At 47.1% G+C, this 17,988-nt stretch overlaps 1 protein-coding gene across 3 annotated transcripts in view; it reads right to left on the minus strand.

Annotated features, from left to right (window-relative positions):
* Positions 1–17,988, minus strand: part of LOC105283299 (homeobox protein homothorax) — a 429,006-nt gene that overhangs the window by 317,801 nt on the left and 93,217 nt on the right. For all 3 annotated transcript variants that reach the window (XM_026975099.1, XM_026975100.1, XM_026975098.1), the window contains exon 7: positions 142–271. In XM_026975099.1, coding sequence (XP_026830900.1) covers positions 142–271 — 130 coding nt within the window. The remainder of the gene's footprint in view (positions 1–141; positions 272–17,988) is intronic.

The raw sequence follows: 17,988 nt of genomic DNA on the forward strand, positions 1-17,988 counted from the left end.
TAAATCGCTTGGGAATAACTACTGCGTTCACCGTTAAAAATTTAATACAAACTCGAAAATGCATCATAAATTTGCGTCATGAATAAAAATAATTTTAATTCTTTATCGTGCATTTTTTTCTTGTAACATGATGGGACTTACCGGGGTCCGATGAATCCAGGCTAGCTGGCGCTTGCTGGCTGAGGGGTCCGGGTGTACCACCACTTCCGGGACTACGTGCATCGTCATTAGCACCCGCGCCGGGGTACGAAAGCGATGAAGAAGGTGGCCTCTATAACAACAAGAAAGTTAGAAATTAATATCAATTACAATTTTTAGATTCTTCTTTTCAATATGAATATTTGCCGCAATTTTTATATTCATGTACGCACTTTGCTTTTCATTTCAACCACATTAGTTTTCATCTGATTGTCTTGCATCGCCCTTCCTCATTCTTTCTTATTTGTCTTTATTTTCTCATCCTTATGTTGTCGCTAGCTATTAATTATACATCTAGCCTATCGTCTATTGTGAATGCGAGGTCCAAAAATTTATGAGACTGAAAATCGACCACCGTTTGTCGCGAGATGCTATCGTGACGGTTATACATATTATTTTCGCTTTTGATAGTCTTTCGTGTAAGTAAAAGTTTCTGGCTTGTGAAGCGCGTGTCACGCTAACGTGCGTTGAGAATTTTTTCGAGCGACCACGCTGAACACGCATATACATACAAGGTGTCTTCGACGGTTCTATAGAATCACAGACACTGCCTAGACGTAGAACACGTATTAATAAAACCGATTGCAGAAATGATCGATACTTCTTGAATGAGATACAATTAAGATTAATTGCCATTCACAATGTTCTATTTTGGCGCGCTCGGTAAAGCAACATTAATGATCTCAAATGATCGTGCAAAATGAACGAAACAATACAGCATTTAATTGATGTCATCAAACGTTCGAAAATAGTGCATCACGAGATAGAATGTCCTGTCACCAACAATTAACTATAATAATCTCCCATTTGGAAGCTTACGTCTATTTTACACCGTAATTTCCACAAGAAATTTTTGCAAAGACACCCTGTATACGAGTATGTGCACGCCATTGATGGCAGCGCGTCGGGCCGATTTCGATCTCGATTAAAGACGGAGCACACGTACCTCTGCACGAAAATGCTGCCGGCATACCTAAATAATTCGGGGGATCCCGACAAGACGCGCACGTCTTACGAATCAACAGATTTACTGGGAGCGTGGAGGAGCTCGAGCGTGCGCGCGCGACGAATGCCCGTCGTAAATATTCGATCGTTTATTCCGCAGGTGTAGCCGTGTGATAATGACGCTCGTACAAAATCATTCGCCGTAGGAGAAAAGAAATGAAACGACCACGGCACCGTCGAGACACGCGGGGAATTGCCTTCGCGAAATGCGCCTGCAGTGTTGCAGACTGCGAGTTTGCAAACCGACTCGACGGTGTTGCAGTACAGCGAAAAATATTCTAGATTATTAGAGGATCACCTGCATCGTCCGAGTCTGACGATGGAATAAGCAGCTAAATGAACAAACTCAGCCAACTCCAGCACGAATTACTTGGCGATGTACGAATAATGAATCGTGAGTCAATCTAAAGCAATTCGTCGCTTCGCGCTTCCAAGTGTTACATCATGGCAGACACAGAATGGTCGGGCAAAGAGGCTATTCATTGAATGATTCTTTATAACAGTCGTACGATGAACGAACGGACTGATCCCAAGAGTCGCCGGCTTTTATTTTTCGAGCACGGACTGAATTTTTCCGGCCGTGCCACAACATCGTCGATATCCCCCGGGAAGTAACGACCAATGCGAGAGCAACTTTTTCTCGTGCCTTTTTTCAAGATTCATCAGACAAAAAGCTATGTTTGCACGTGCCAGTTTATTGATCCCGTGCCGAGGTCGAAGGGTAAGAATTTGAAGCGGGCGAATCTCTCGATATCACGAAGCGAAATGTCTGGGTATATCACGTCTGGCCGGGCAACAATGAGTGACAGCTACTCCCACATGCTGTCATAGGCGTCATCTTCGCGATAATGTACCGACTCCCTCCCTCGATTGCTCCCTGCTCTCATATCTCGCCTGAAATCGTTACACGGTCAACTCTAGAGGATCTACTGCCGCGGAGACGTATCACGTGAATTTACTAGTTTGCAGCAGCCGAAATGGACATTCAGCAGAATTTACACGAAATGCGAGCAATTAAAAATAATAACCTAAATAGTTATTTATCGCAGATTACTAAAATACTATAAAACAACAATAAAACATGTATATCTGATATGATGTAATTATGTATACGTGTTTTTCTGGGTCGAGAAAAATAAAATATATATTAATAAAAAGATTATAAAAAATGTAGAATCAGAAACTTAATTTTTATCAAACGTAATTTCCGTTGATTGTTCAATCAACGGAATCTTAAGCAAGAGCGCAATGGGCACAGGTACGTACAATTAGAATCCTTCACTCTTCGATTTGACTAATTACTCGCGATCTTCAAGTGGCTATTTGCCCAGGGACTGTGCTGGGCCCACAGATCGCGCGAACAAGTAAATACGAGAGTGGTAACGACCAAGGGGGACATTAATAATGCATCGGTCGTCGCCGGTCCGCTTCCTACTGGCACCCAGCGTGAAACGAGGGATCATGGTCGTCAAGGCGGATGATCTTCAGACCGTGCTCGCAATAATTGCTCCGGTGATATCATTTCAATAACACTCTCTTGAGGAACATACTAATTGTTTTAAAAAATCACATGACAGCTGCTGTAATTCTTAAGCTCAAATATCATGAAATATCATCACTTCAAGCTGGAATTTGTTTGTCCATATCTATAAAGTTCTAATTAGTCCAATTCTTCAACTTGCAATCTCAATCTCTAATCCATAGTCTCATACTTTAAGCTATTTAATAAATCTAATAATTTCACAAATGGTCCGTTTGGCGACTTTGAGGCCCATTCGATGAAAACGGTCGTTGAGATTTACGTTGCGCATTGACTGTGACTGACGATGTACCTTCAAAGCTGACGTCACTTCCTACTAAAGGCTGAATCGCCGTTTTTTAAGTGGCCAGTAGGGTCCACCGCGTGACTCGTGTCGATGCAATGATAAACGGTTAACGGGTCGACGAGCTACGCGCTCTCGTTCCACGCCGTTGCCTCTCGCTCGCACGTCCGTCCCGTCCGTCTCCGTTTGTATCTGCCAGTCCGTCTACTACGGGCACTCTTAAAGCGTAATTCGACAAACCGGATGTCTGGCCTGCCCCTTAAATAAATCAGTTGCCCGCATCTCATATTCCACCCCCGCTCGCTCATACCGTACGTTTCCTTCCCGTCGTGGAAAAATGTCTCCTCTGGACCACGAGAATACGTCCTTCGGCGGAAGTAATAGTCATCGAGGAACCCCTCGAAGAGCGATCGGCGAAATTTGCGCGGGGGAGCGAAAGTGAGGGCTCGAAGGCCGAATAACAGCGGTATTGGCGAGACCAGTTCGCGCCTTGACGCACTCGGGCATTGTTAGAGCTGTCGTAACGTTACGCGGAATGTCTCGTGAAATGTGCGACATCTCATGCGGGATGCTGCGTGCAGGACGAGTGATGAATCGGGAGTCGCTTTTAATATTCCCCATAAAGCATAGCCGGCGCGCGTTCGTCGTCATCCTCGCGAACGATAAATTATGATCACTCGCCGAATGGTGCGCATGCAAATGCGTTATACGCGTATTCGGTGATTCGGTGCATGACGCGTTCCGCGCGGAATTGCACAAGATCGCGAGGGAACGCGACTTACTCGCGGCGCGAGCAAGTCCGCGCTTTTGAATCGCCGTACGCGCGTATTAATTGGCCGTCGTAACATAATGCCATATAATTATGCAATTAGAGGCCAAGCATTAGTCTCGCTGACTGGTTTACGGGCGAGATACGTAAATCTCCGCAATTAATTTATTGGTGCTCAAGAGCTCGAGAGGAGGCTAAGAGAACAAGACATAAACGAGGCGGACGGGTATGATAAGGACGGAGAAGACTAGCGGATCGGAGTTGGAAAGAGACGAGCGGAGCTGACTGGACGAAGATGGCGATAGATGGAGGCAGCACATTGTAAGCATGCCCATCGACTGGACCCAGATCGAGAGTCTGTGCCTTCTTGGCCGTTCCACGGAGCGAAGCGAGAGCGCTCGGAAGAGAGACGGAGATGAGCTCGTGAGAGGCAGAGCAGAAACAGAGAGAAGCTCTCTAATCTCTCTCTCTCTCTCTCTCTGTCCGCATAGTCTTGAATTTCTCGGCGATACCGGCGGGCGTATAGGGATCATAAATTACGATTTATTGCAGTGGCAGCGCCTCCGCTCGGCGGATTATCTTACCGTTATGTCAGCACGCTACAATTATATTTACATTTTCTTCGTAATGGAATAGCATACCAGGATCGCAGTCAGCGTTCTAGCCACGAAGTAAACGAGACGTGTCCGGGATGGATTTTCAAGGCAACTGGGCTACCTGCCCCGGAGGATACAACGTTTATAACATCGACTTAATTTGATCCTGAAGCAGTCTCCGCGAGAAAATCAGGAAGCTGTCTAAACACCCAAGATGCTACGAGACGATCGCAATAACTCTATCGTCATTTTCGTCTCAGGAATAACATGACACGCCGTTTAATAATAATACCGAGCAAGCAATCGCGTGTACGTGGCTGATGTTCAACTGGGAAGAATGTCTTCTTCCTTCGTCACTCATATTAGAACTAGAGACGTAAATTTTTTCTCTTAACGGTTTTATGGAGTAAAGAAAAACGTAGGTGAGATTTTAGAGGCCGCACTAACGATAGCCACAAGATTTGAACGATTAAATGGCCGCGAGTTTAGGCTTTAACAAGATGTACACCTGACTGGGAATGATTTTAATGGTTGTATAAACGAAACAAATTTATGGTCGCTGGAGTGAGGATAGGGGCAAGAGGAAACGGGAGACGGATAGCGGTTTGTTTCGGAAAGCCCCGGCCAATCCTCCGTCTCCTTTCGCGGGGTGAACGCACAAGCTGAACGACGCGTCAGGCACGACATGGGGAGAAGATGTCCGGCCGGTCATAAATATGGAATCCAGGTATTTGGCGTGTTTTCAATAAAACGGAGTCCAGATTCGTGCTGTCGCTTTTACGACTCCTACTGCATCCATCGCTTGCCTGCTGCCATTGGCGCGCGGCGACGTTATCGGAAACATGCCCGCCACGAAAACGGGTTTCGATCCGAGATATCGAAACGCTAGGATCCCTGCGTCGTCAAATTCATCGAGATGTTCGCGATATTGATTTTGCCGAATACTCTTTTGTTACTTTTGACGATAAAGCGTCAATGCAGAGTGAAACAATGAGATAGTATTAATCAGATGACCTCAACTAAATTAGAATTTAAAAAATATCTCGGAATTGATATGTAATGTATTTATATAATTCCATTTGAATTTAATCAGATTTCAACACAAGTTATTCGATACGTTTTCTTCAGTAGCACAGTTTCAGTATAAAAGAAGTGAAAACAGGCTGCATGATGATGAACTGACTTCGGGAACAGGAACTGTACGTCTACAGAAACAGAACCGAGTTTGGGTCAGAAAGATGCCAGGGGGAAAGGGAGTTTAAGAGGCAAAAGGTCCAGCGAGAAGGAAGGAGGGCCCGCACTCGACCAGCTGATGGATCTAATCAACATTCCTCCCTAATCACGATAGTCCTTTCTCTTTCTTTTTTCCTTCTCTTCCTCTGTCTCTCTCTCTCTCTTTGGGGGTACTCCCTGTTCCTCCACTCTTCACGTAAGAGCCTCTCGACTTCCCGACTCTGTATATACAGTGCCTTTCGTTCTTTCAACCTTCCCATCTCACTCGCTCTCGCTCTCGCTCTCGTTCTCTCGAATCCGACAGATTTGCAGATGCGTCCACCTCTCGTCTCGCCGTCGCCGCCACCGCAGTCGTTTTAATTTAACCGACGTATAAATTAGACTCCCAAATGATCGTCCACCTCAAAAAACCGCCGCGACCACGAATAATCGACGGTGCGCCGTAGGTGATCCGCGCTGACGAACCACCATCATCTTCCTTCTCGAATCTTTCGGATTTATAACGGCAACACAAGACCTCAAGCGAGGCTTTCGTACAGAATCCGGATCATTTGCTACATCCTCTCCGCGAGAATTAATTAATCAAAGGAAGATACGTATTTTTTGTTCTCCCTTTTACATTTGCTCTCATTTCCGCTACTTTATTTTATGTATAATATCATTTACGTTTAAAGATATAAGAGAATATGTATAAATTAGGCAGAATATGCAATTCCGAAATTCTTCAACGTTCATTAAACAGTTTTCGTAAGTTTTTCATCCGCGTCAATGTCACATTAATATTGATCTAACGTCATCCGAATAAAATAATTGCTCCAAGTGACAGAAGTGTTAAATATCGGACTTCCTGTCAAATTTATTCATAGAATTACCAAATGCGATTGTCACAAGATCGTCGCAGAATATTATTCTCTTAGCGCCGGGTCGCGTTATAGCGCACATCGCGACATCGACGATATGATATCGCATTAAAAGAAAGGAAAGGAACAAGGGAGAGAGGAAGGGAAAGAAAGCGGGGAAGAGGATTCCCTCGCATTAGCGCGATATCTCGAGGTGGACGCTCGAGGCGGACCTCGGCGAAATGTGGGATTTTAATTCCCGTGCATCGTCGATCTCCGCGACGGGGTTGAATGTCGCCGAAGGAAGGCCCACGGTTTGCGGGTGCCGGCGATAACGGCGGCCAACGTACCACCAACAACACGGTCGAAACCGGCAGCAACAACCAGCGGGCGTACTATCGAGCTCGCCTCATATCTAACGGCACGGTGGTGGCGTTCCTCGGCTAATTGGTTTCCCATGTTGCCTCTGCTCCCTCGGGATAAGACGGCTTCGCCGGGTCTCCTCCACCCCTGCCTCACCCCTCTTCCCTGCCGTTTCTTATGCCTCTTTGCTTCCCAATCTCTCGTATGCGTCGGTGACGCTCGCTCGTTTTCCTCGCCGGTATTCCAGGCCAACGAATTCAGCCAATCATCGATTCGATCTCGCATCGATGGGATATCTCCCTATTCCGAAATTTTGCTGTCGAGTTTCCGAGTGTAAACGCACACGTGAAAGACGACGACGAACACGACGACATCAAGAGAAACTTGAGCGAAGCGAGTGCGTTTCGGACGGCGAAGCATCCAAGGTCAAGGATAGAACAGAACGTCCACGGTGGAGAGATTTTAATAAGATTGAGAGCGAATTTGCACGCACACGCGCGCCGAGGGTAACGCGTGCGTGTAGGCTAAAGCGAGCGGGGCGAAAGCGACGCTAACGATTGCCAAGAGGCAGCATCTTATCGTGAACTGCAATCGCATTAAGCGCGGACAGTGACACCCAGCCCCGGCAGTGTGTATATATACGTTCATTAGTGCGAAAAATAATCGAGGGTTCGCGGGCATCGTGCAAAGAAACGAGAACGGTCGTTAACGTTCCTTGTTCGTTACCGGCGAGGACTTTCATAATACAACTTATTACTTTGGTAAATTGGCTTTCGTAGAGGCTACACCTTGACCACACACACATACGCACACTCTGTCGTGTTCCACCTTAAATAAGATTACTAATGCGCGATAAAGATTGTTTGATGAAATCTATTGGGTTGGCCAAAAAGTAATTGCGTTTTTTTTCCAATAGATGGACATACATGTCTTCAAATGTAACTAACTTCATTCTAAACCGCAAATTCATTATGTAGGTTAACAACTCACAGTTCAAGCTTGTTTTACAAAAAGAAAGTACACGATTTCGTTAACAATTGTTTCTTTGCCGTCGATTTCAAAATGGAAAATCAAAAAGAACATTTTCCTCATATTTTCTTTTATTACTTCCGAAAAGGGAAAAACGCTGTGCAAGCTCATAAAAAGTTATCTGATGTATATGGCGAAGATGCTTTAAAACTGCGGCAGTATCAAAATTCGTTTACTAAATTTCGATCTGGAGATTTTAATGTGAAAGATGCACCACGCTCAGGAAGGCCAATCGAAATTGATGATGACAAAATAAAGGCACTGATCGATTCCAATCGGCGTTTAACGACACGAGAGATTGCTGAGAATCTTAACGTATCGAAATCGAGTGTTGAAAACCATTTAAAACGACTTGGATACATTAGTAAGCTCGATATTTGGGTAGCACATGAGCTCAAAGAAATTCATCTCACTAAGCGTATTGACATCCGCGATTCTCTTTTGAAACGTGAGGAAAATGATCCATTTTTGAAACGTATGATAACAGGCGACGAAAAATGGATCGTCTACAACAACGTCAAACGAAAAAGATCGTGGAGCAAGCGTGATGAACCTGCTCAAAGCACTGGAAAAGCAGATATTCACCAAAGAAAGATTATGCTGTCAGTCTGGTGGGACTTTAAAGGTATTGTGTATTTCGAGCTGCTTGCAAGGAATCAAACCATTAATTCAGACGTATACTGTCGTCAACTGGATTGCCATCAAACAGAAACGTCGAGAATTGGTGAATCGCAAAGGTGTTGTGTTTCACCATGATAACGCTAGACCACGTACAAGTTTGGTCACTTGTCAAAAATTGTTGCAGCTTGGATGGGATGTGTTACCACATCCACCATATTCGCCAGACCTGGCACCATCAGACTACCATTCGTTTCGTTCTTTGCAAAACGCCTTGAATGGTAAAACCTTTACTGCTGATGAGGATATCAAATCGTTGTTGGAATTGTTTTTTGCTGAAAAAGATAAGAACTTTTTTGAGCGCGGAATCATGAAGTTGCCTGAAAAATGGCAAAAGATAATCAAACAAAATGGACAATATATTGTTTAATAAAGTTTTTGTTTCCCATGAAAAATTCGCCTTTTATTTATATAAAAAAAACGCAATTACTTTTTGGCCAACCCAATACAACGGTAGGTACCCTGAAAATTTGGATACACCGACAGCTCTCGTGAAGCAATGGGAAGGAATACATACTATTGATAGATTGTAGACCGTAAACTGTCAACTCGTGAGAACCACTGTTCATGGCAGAGAGAAAGAAAGAGAGAGAAAGAGCAGGGGGAGGAGAGGGAGAGAGATGCACCGGACGGATGAAGCCTTGATAGCGGCCACTCTGCCCACATATGTTAACGCGTTCGCATAGGCATCGCGTGACACACACCACGGCACGCATACGGTGCGCACGTGAACGAGGAAGGGACGTATTGACAGCGACGGTACTCGACCTGAAACCCACCGAAACGTTTCACCGAGACGAGACATTGCGAGGCGACAGTAACGCTAAGCTAGGATCACGAATGTGGACAAGAGACTCGCCTAATCGGCCGCAAGTGCGCGCTCACAAGCGATCAAACATTGATTGAACTTCTGAAAGAACAAAGAGCAAGAACGCAGCAGACGCAACAATTCGGAAATTCGAGAACGTCGACGTCGAGCAAACAGGGTTTCACGAGTCGATGGTGGACATAATCCAAGATGGTACTCGCATTTTTCGTAGGGACTCTCGTCCCTGCCCCTAGCGAGGGTGGATTCGATCCGAAGGCGTGATAAGACGGAATTGGAAGCCGCGTGACACGCGTACGCCGTCTGTCAGTCAGTCTGTCCGTGTTTACCACAGACCCGGTGTGGATACTCGGCAGTTGCCACACCCGCGCGCTTGATCGCACTCGCGTCGAGGGAGCGAGACGAGCGAGGTCCTCCCTTCCGCGGGATATGGATCCATATCCGTAAAATGCATGTATATTTAACGAGGTCGTCACCGCGCGCGAACCTTGGGAGCGTGGCGCGACGCAAATTCTTGCGGAAGCTTAGTTCCGAGCGAGTCGGATGGTCCGTCAGAGGGGCACACGGGGAACACGCGCGATTCCGAATCCACGTACGTGCGTCCCACGTGTGCTGAAAAATGGAAGAAGATCTTCGTCCTCGCTCCGGTGAATGCGAGCGATATGTCGCGACAGACGGACATAAACGTGGTACGCGAGTTGGAGACAAGCGCGCGCACGAAAGTGCATCTTTGGTAGGAAATTCTTTATGATGATATCTGAGAGCACGCTCTTCTTCCACGAATAATATGTCTTGCATAATTTTACTCTACATATTTATCTAACATATTACGAGCGCAGCTGAAAAATCTCTCTGGGAGATTACATAGCAGCGACTTGTAAAGCAGAAACGTCAGCGCAAAGATTAACGTCTCATAACTGTCATCGGTAATTAATAGTTGTGATATAATTAATTAATGCGCGTTAGCTCAGGACATAAACAATGCGGGCAAGGCACGAGCACGCCCCGAGATACACATCGGCAATCGATCATTATTCGTCCGTGTGGTTAGTTACTATGGCGCGGAGCAACGCGTCATATAATGAGACGCGGCGGCCGTGGAGAAGCTCGCTAATAATAACGCGCGCAATCAAACGCTCGAGTTCGAGAGATGCTGTTTCTATTGGCGGCGCACAGCAGGAAGAGTCGGTCCAGAACTGTCCGCGTTCGACGTTGACCACACAACGCGTCGGCTGTCAGTGAATAGATCGACGCGCGAACGATGTTTCACCCTTGATTCGCGCAAATTGCACTTTAAGAGACAAAAGAGACCGTCGCAACAATTAATCGCAACACCCGCGATACGACAGGAAAGAATTATTTAAAAATATGCTTCGTGTAAAAGACCGATCAATCGTCGATTTTCAATGCTGCATCGATCCCGAGTAACTTTCAACGTGCACTGCTTTACTCATCGCCGTAGGATCGTGGGATTTTGAAGAAGGAAGAAATCTTGACGTCGAGAGTATGGAAGCTCGTGCTTCGAGCCGTAAACGAGGAGAGAATAAGTATCTGCGGTAATCCGCAAACTTCCGTAACGATTCCGTCAGATCAAGCGAGCAGCACGATCGCCACGGGCAGAAAGCAGCCACGGTCGTTAGGAGGAAATGGTTTTTAAAAGGGGAATGTCGGAAGGGGAGCATGGGGGGTTGCTCGCTCACCTCCTGTCCTTACGTCTGTCATTCGAAACACGCAACACACTCTCTCGCACGCCACGCTGCTATTACACCGCGCGTTGACCACGCCGCTAACCGTGCCTGTACATATTTATTTTTACACGTATCCGTATGGCGTGAGGGTGCAGGAGTGCTTTCATACAAAAAGAAAGGAATCCGCGGAAGCCGCACCTGTGTGCCGGAGAATCCCTGATAGCGAAAAGGAGATTCGCGGTAAGCAGGTACGTGTCTGCCGTTCGCGCTCCGCCGATTACACTTCCGATTTCTTATTATCTTATCATCTACATATCTTCGTAGAGGAAATACGAATGAAGAGAAACATTTCCGCTCGTACTCGGTTTCGATAATTCCTCGCGCCAAAACCGCTCGTGATACTCGATGTCTCCCGTAAATATAATCGCGTAAAGTCTGCCAAGAGTAGCGGTGTCATAAAACACGAGATTGAGTGACTTTTCCCGTTGACTACTCATAGTCATTAGTCATTATTTTCCGCGGGGGAATGCTTTTCTTCAGCGAACGTGGGCGAACCCGACAGGCGAGCTGCGTGCCAGCATCTTGCGTTTCCTCTCGAGTGTCCGTTCGAGACTTAGGAATGGCGTGTAAACAATGGCCGTAAAACACGAAGGAGACGGTGAACGGCGACCAGAGACTCTATCTTAATTGCCGACAGACAGATAAAATAGGGCACCAAGGACGTCGCGCGCCGAGCGGAGGCGGATGTCGAGCCTCTTCGAACGTCGCGCGATCTTTCGCGCCGCGGCTTAGGTCCAACAGGAAGTCGTTCACGCTTCTTGCCGCTTCTCTTCTAAGTCTGCAACGGTGTGTGGTGGGTCGCCCCTGCCGCGCCCAGCCACCACCGTTAATGCCCCCTTACCTTACGCTTTACGAGAGGGAGAACGGGCTGGGCCCACCGACGCCGTATAATTATCATATTACGATTATGTTTATGGTCCGACGTGACTCTAATTAAATGTGTACCCAGTCTGAGCAGCGCCGCGCAGCCACCGACAGAAAGCTACTCCGTGTTTACGACGTAAACCCACGTGGTGCGCAGGGAGCTTCCTCAAAAGCAAACCCGGTCTCCACGTCTCACAACCGGAGGGGGTAACTTCCTGGTGTACTTGTCATCAGCGAGGGAAAATTAATTGTCTCTTCCCGTTACCAAATATTCATAACTTCAGAAGAACGCGATGTCGTACAGAAATATCTTCTTCGATGAAGATGTTTTCTCCATCTTAATTTATTGAACAAGTCATTTTCTGTAATCTTTATGGCATTCTATAAATTTACGTACATTTTAATTTATTTCTTTAATGGAGAGAGTACCGGGGGATGTTAGCTTTTATATTGTATGTGCACATTTTTGCCATTTAAATTTACATAAGCTGCCAATACAATCGAGGAGGACACATTAATGATTGCAAAGAACGAGAAAGTTTCGTCGCGTTACGCTACACGTTACGCAACGCGTATGTATATCGTCGGAAGATCTTCGACGTTGATCGTCTCGTATCGGTATCTCGATGTCGCTGTGTATAGGACACATAACAATATCCGAGGGAATAAGAGCCATTGCCTCCTGGCAGGGCTTCGAGCGTTTACGATCGTGCGGGACAGGAAAAAGGGGAACGACGATCAGCCATCGAGATTTCGTTTCCAGCCTCGGGAGTCGAATGTACACACGCGATCGGCGTCACTACGCACAGAGGCAATTTTTGCGAATGAAGACGGCATTTTCGATAAGCAAATACTTTGGCGGGGCCAGATCGCGCAAGTTATGGCCGCGATACGAACATTGACAATAAAGAAAGTCAGTAAACACATGGACAAATTAGATGGAACGCGGTTAAGAGATTCTCGAAAAACATGAAAAGAATTCCTCTAGATGCAAATATGTACATGTTGTACATAAAAAGTTCTTTGAATATTACAGATGTAATAAAAGATTCATAGATAATTTTACGAGTGTACAAATCTTGCTCATCTGTCATATCACTGCACTCGTTGGACAAGAATGAGCCATTAATATCCTTCATGACAGGCGTCGGCAGGCGAAGCGGACGCGCGTAACAAGAATTCATAATACAACGTAAGTGAAATGTAATTTCCGCTGTATCACAATTATTGCGATACGCCGTTAATTCGCGTTGCGTGCGATTGTGCGACGGCGCTGCGGGAGATTTTTTTATTGGATAATGTTCTTTGCTTGGCAAATAACGTGGCGTCTAATTGCGGTAAAAGGCCGTAAAGCGCGACCGCGCCGATCTATCACTGATGCGAATCAGCCGCGCGTGGCGAGGGGCGGAAGTTCATTCCGGAGATGTGTCGATCGTGCAAATTGTCTCCTCGCGCGGGAGTGCGTAAGTGCGTAAGCGGGCAGACGCATCGTCGTCTCCGTACGACATAACAATATAAATATGTGTGACCCGAGGAGGGCGAGAGAAGTGAGAGGAGCGCGAGACGAGGTCGACGAGAGATTGGCCGCGGGATAGACGAGGAGAGAGTTGACCGCCAACGAGGCGAGTCGACGCGGAATTGGGGGACGCGCAGAGACGGCCAGGCGGATGTGTTGAGTGATGTACTTCCGGTTATTGAACGCCGTCTGAAGGCTGAAGCGACTCTTGAAGTTACGTCGCGCTGCCTGCGCTCGTCGCAGACTCCCGACCCGACACCTGGACTCGCCGACGCATGCCCCGATCCTTTCGGCACCAGGGAACATGTTTGCGGCCTCCTGGATATAGTCCTGATTAAATACACCCGTCCAGGAAGAGGCGCATGGCACGAGTGAAAACATCTGCTCCGGCTACGGCGCGCGGCTCTCGACTTGACGTCAACGTTAAGACACCGTCAGGTCGAATCGAGGAAGAAGCATAATAAAATGAAATATTTAAAAAATATCGAGATCATGGAAGGCGGAGTTGTATATGTATATAACGTATATAGATAAATAAATAACTGCGACAAACAACATTCGCATATTCGTACGAGACACTGCTCTCTCCCATTTTCTAAGTTGGTAAGTGATATTGATTGTCCCAATTTTGGGAGAAAGCATCGAAATTACTCGAGCGCGTGTAAGAGAGTTGCGGAATGCGGCGACATAAGGTTCCATGTTATTATATCATTAAAAATATGCCATCAGAAATTCACGTTACCCGCTATCTCCGCTCTTCGTTAATGTTCCTTTAATATCGAGTGATATAACGTGATGATAGCGCGGGACGCACACGACCCGGCGCACGAGTGTTCCTCACTTAACCGAATCGCGTTTCGTAATTTCTCGCCGCTAAGTGGTCCAGCACTGCGGGCGTTTTAACATTCCCTCTCATTACCCGAGAGTCCGAAAATATTTTTTCGCCACTCTCGATGGAAATGCGCTCCATTAAAAGAAGCGGGATGATACGCGCGCAACAATCCGATCGGTGCAACGCAGCGACGAAAAGAAGAGCTACGTGGGCGGTTCGTGCTTCAACGTTGTAATAAATCACTCCCGCCAGAGTAAATGAAAATTTATGTCATAAACGTGTAGATTGCCGGGAGATAATTACTTTGCGCTGTAATCCAACTTCGCGTGTTACGAAAGCACGAGGATGGGAATGATGATAAAGCCGATAACATGTATTATGTTACCGAAATTATCAATATGCGTCGGGCGTAAAATCTTCCAGACTTATCGCGCAGTCCTTTCACAAATCCGTTGATGCCTTCTTAAGCCCGTTTTTCCTCATAAAGAGATTTCGAGCTACTGCAATGTAAATATCTACGCGCACCAGTTTTCAATTAAACTTTCCTCTTCGGATACTTGCTCTCTTTCCTGCCGGACGTTAACTGTCCGTCGACACGCACGCTTGATAGCCTGAATCGTTTATAATCGCGGCATTGTATGAGGTGTAAGTAGGCGATACGTGCTCGCATTCAATTCTGCGTTTGGAGCCTAGAACTATTAGCCCGAGTCGTGCTCCATCGCCGACTCCGCACAACGCCGTCTTCAGCTTCCGCGCTTGCCTTTTTCTTCTTTTCTAATTCCGCGCTAAAGAGGCCGCCCGGCGTTTATGACTCGGGCTAAAAACGCTGCCGGCCGCAAACGAGGAGAATTACGAGAAGCTCTTACGGCAAATCAGTACTTAATGATACAATGAGCCGTGTTTTCTCCGCGCGAGTCTTTACTTTGCCGGCGCTCTATAATTTCGGGGGACGCCCGTTGGTTACCAAAGTAAACGCGACGTTATTTGCCATCGCAAATCATGCGACGTGCATTAACAAATTACCTCATTTTATAAAAATGCCTTCGGTAGTTGGTCTCGCGAGCGAGATGAGACGCGTTCTGCGATGTGGCTCTCGCGCGTAACGTGAGAGTTTTCGGAGCTGCCCGCTCGTGAAAGAGCTCGGATCAGCACACACGATATCGACGTGTGTACACGTCCGTCAATTTAGGATAGCGTCAGAGCGTGACGTTAGAATTACGCAATGCGCGCGTGTTCGATGCGTGTGCGCCGCGTACACGACGCCTGAGAGTGTCGTTTGTGGTTTGCCTCGCGTGTCTTTCTTCTTTTTTTTCACCCGGTGCACATGACGATTGCAAAGGGTGGACAACGTGTTTGCGTATGCGTATCTTTGAGGATTTGTTAGCTCTTTTTCCACGGCACAGCGTATCCGCGGGTTGTTGTGACGGAATAGACGGGACGCGATTATGACACGGCAGTTTTCCCTCGATGGTTTTTGTTAACCCGTTTGCATCAGCAAGCGGAATATTCTACAACCGCACTACCGTACAACGGAGGTCACTGCGGAATATTCCAGGCACTCAAAGGTCGATGATGCAAATGCGTTACTTTGTCGACAAAGAAGCGGGCGAGCTTAGCACTTTTATAAAAAGAGACATTGAAGAATTGTTTTTTCCATTCGAGTTTATGCATAACCGCGGTGCACAAGTTGTGCGTAAAACAAAAAAAAAACACACAAAGCCATTTTCCGCGTACAGTCAATGAATTCACTCGCGTCGCTCTCAGCACGTGTAAGAATTAAATAGTGAGAAATAAAATATAAATAAAAGTGTCAAGACAAAGTCCCCTTTATGGGACAAAAATCAACCGAGCGTACGAAATCGTCAGTCTTGCGTTTTATTCGAAGAATGATACATGTCGGAGCGCGTTGTATCGATCCACGTTACTACGAGTAAATGACGTCGCGTTGGAGCGAGCGCGTGAATTCGCGCGCGGTCATTACGCGGCAGTCTTTTTGCCCCGTTCCTCCCTTTTATTTCCATTCACACCTCTACATCAAAGCGTAACAACTCCGAGGTCCGACGTTCAACCGGACATTTCACAAGGCTGGTTTCCCCCAGAGGCGACTCGCGGCGGGTGCGGTCGTTACCGAAAAGATGCACGCGCACGACTCGCCGTGTAAACGGCCGGCACCGCGTCGACGTAGTAATGACGATTTAATGGCACGCTCTGCCGACGTAATGATCTCGACGCGTACGCGTTCGGTTGCGGCGCGCCGCGGCCATATGGACGCAAACAACGTTGCGAGCGACCGACACCTCTCGCAATGCAGCGTGCGACCCGAAATTATAAATCGTCGAACGCCCGTGGCGGAGCTTGATTATTTTGTCATGACTCTACGTACGCGGAGTATATGCACGATAAAAAAATATTGATATTCCTTTATAGCGTTATATCGGCGACGAACACGAGACCGTTCGCGAAGGCTCTCGTCGCGATTTAATAAACAACCGTGAGCAAACGAGTACTTATCAGCGGAATAATACCGAGTCGATCCACGCGTCCGAAACACGCAAGAACCCTTTCAGAGCGCCGTTTGCTCGTCATCGTTATGGGCCGTCTCCTTCCATTAAGGAATAATCATTTCGCGATGCTCTCGGCTGCCGCCAGCGTTCGCGCGTGGAACGCGGAGGATTCCGCGAGTTTCATAGGCTCGTAAGTTCGATAAGCCCTGACACCTCGAAGGATACCCCGACGCCCACATAAGGGAGAGCCGAGATCGCTCTCCGCCCGTAAATACTGCTCGCTCCGGAAGCCCCGTACTCCGAAAACGACTCCCGACGAGAGAAGTAAAACGGAGAAAGAGGATGGAATTTAGTAGAGGCGATGGAGCATAACGTACCTCCGGTGCAATAAGCAAGGGCATGAATTACGTATAAAAGTAACGAAAACATCGTATCAAATAAAAATAATCGGATCGACTTTTTGCATCGCATAAACTCGCATCCTCAAGCGGCGTAGCGGATAGGAATCTTGGGATGCAGAATTAATAAAAGGGGTGAGGAGGAAGCGAATGGAACAGTGCGGCGGAGGCTCGGGGATCGGCAAGTCGTGGCGTCGTCGATTTGCATAGGCTAATGAATATGTTAAATCAATTTCACAAAACGAGCGGAGTCCGCGGAGCGTAAGTGGGCACCGGTCGGTCGCGCGGCCGCGGAACGAGGCGCGGAGGTCTGTTATTATTGTAATTGCTGCGCGTGTGTAAAACCGCGTGTGGAAGATGAGCCTAATGTGACGTGTGCGGGCGGCGCGGGGTAAATGTACGCGTACGCGTAACGTGCACTGGTTCGTGCATTGTGCAAACGCGTGTACCGCGTTCCCGCGAGACGAAGTAAGAGAACGAGAGGACGCGAAGGGTGCGTTGTCGAATTACCCCGGCTATTCCGCGATGAGTACGCGAGCCACGGTGTTAAATATCGAAGGACAATCTCGCGCGTGCTTTGAGTGCGCGTGCTTTTAACTGTTACACGATTAAACGTGTCGGTAATATCAAAGTTTAATTTGCTATCCTTTTCTTGTATCCCTCGCTAGGGGAAGTTTCATAAAATTTGTTCTTTTCCAAATAAGCTTCCTCAAAAGTTGGTTGCCTCGGCTTCTTTGCGGAGAAACGCTCCACTGCTCGTTAGGCGC

The sequence above is a fragment of the Ooceraea biroi genome, chromosome 14 (assembly GCF_003672135.1).
Source record: "Ooceraea biroi isolate clonal line C1 chromosome 14, Obir_v5.4, whole genome shotgun sequence".
Taxonomy (NCBI): domain Eukaryota; kingdom Metazoa; phylum Arthropoda; class Insecta; order Hymenoptera; family Formicidae; genus Ooceraea; species Ooceraea biroi.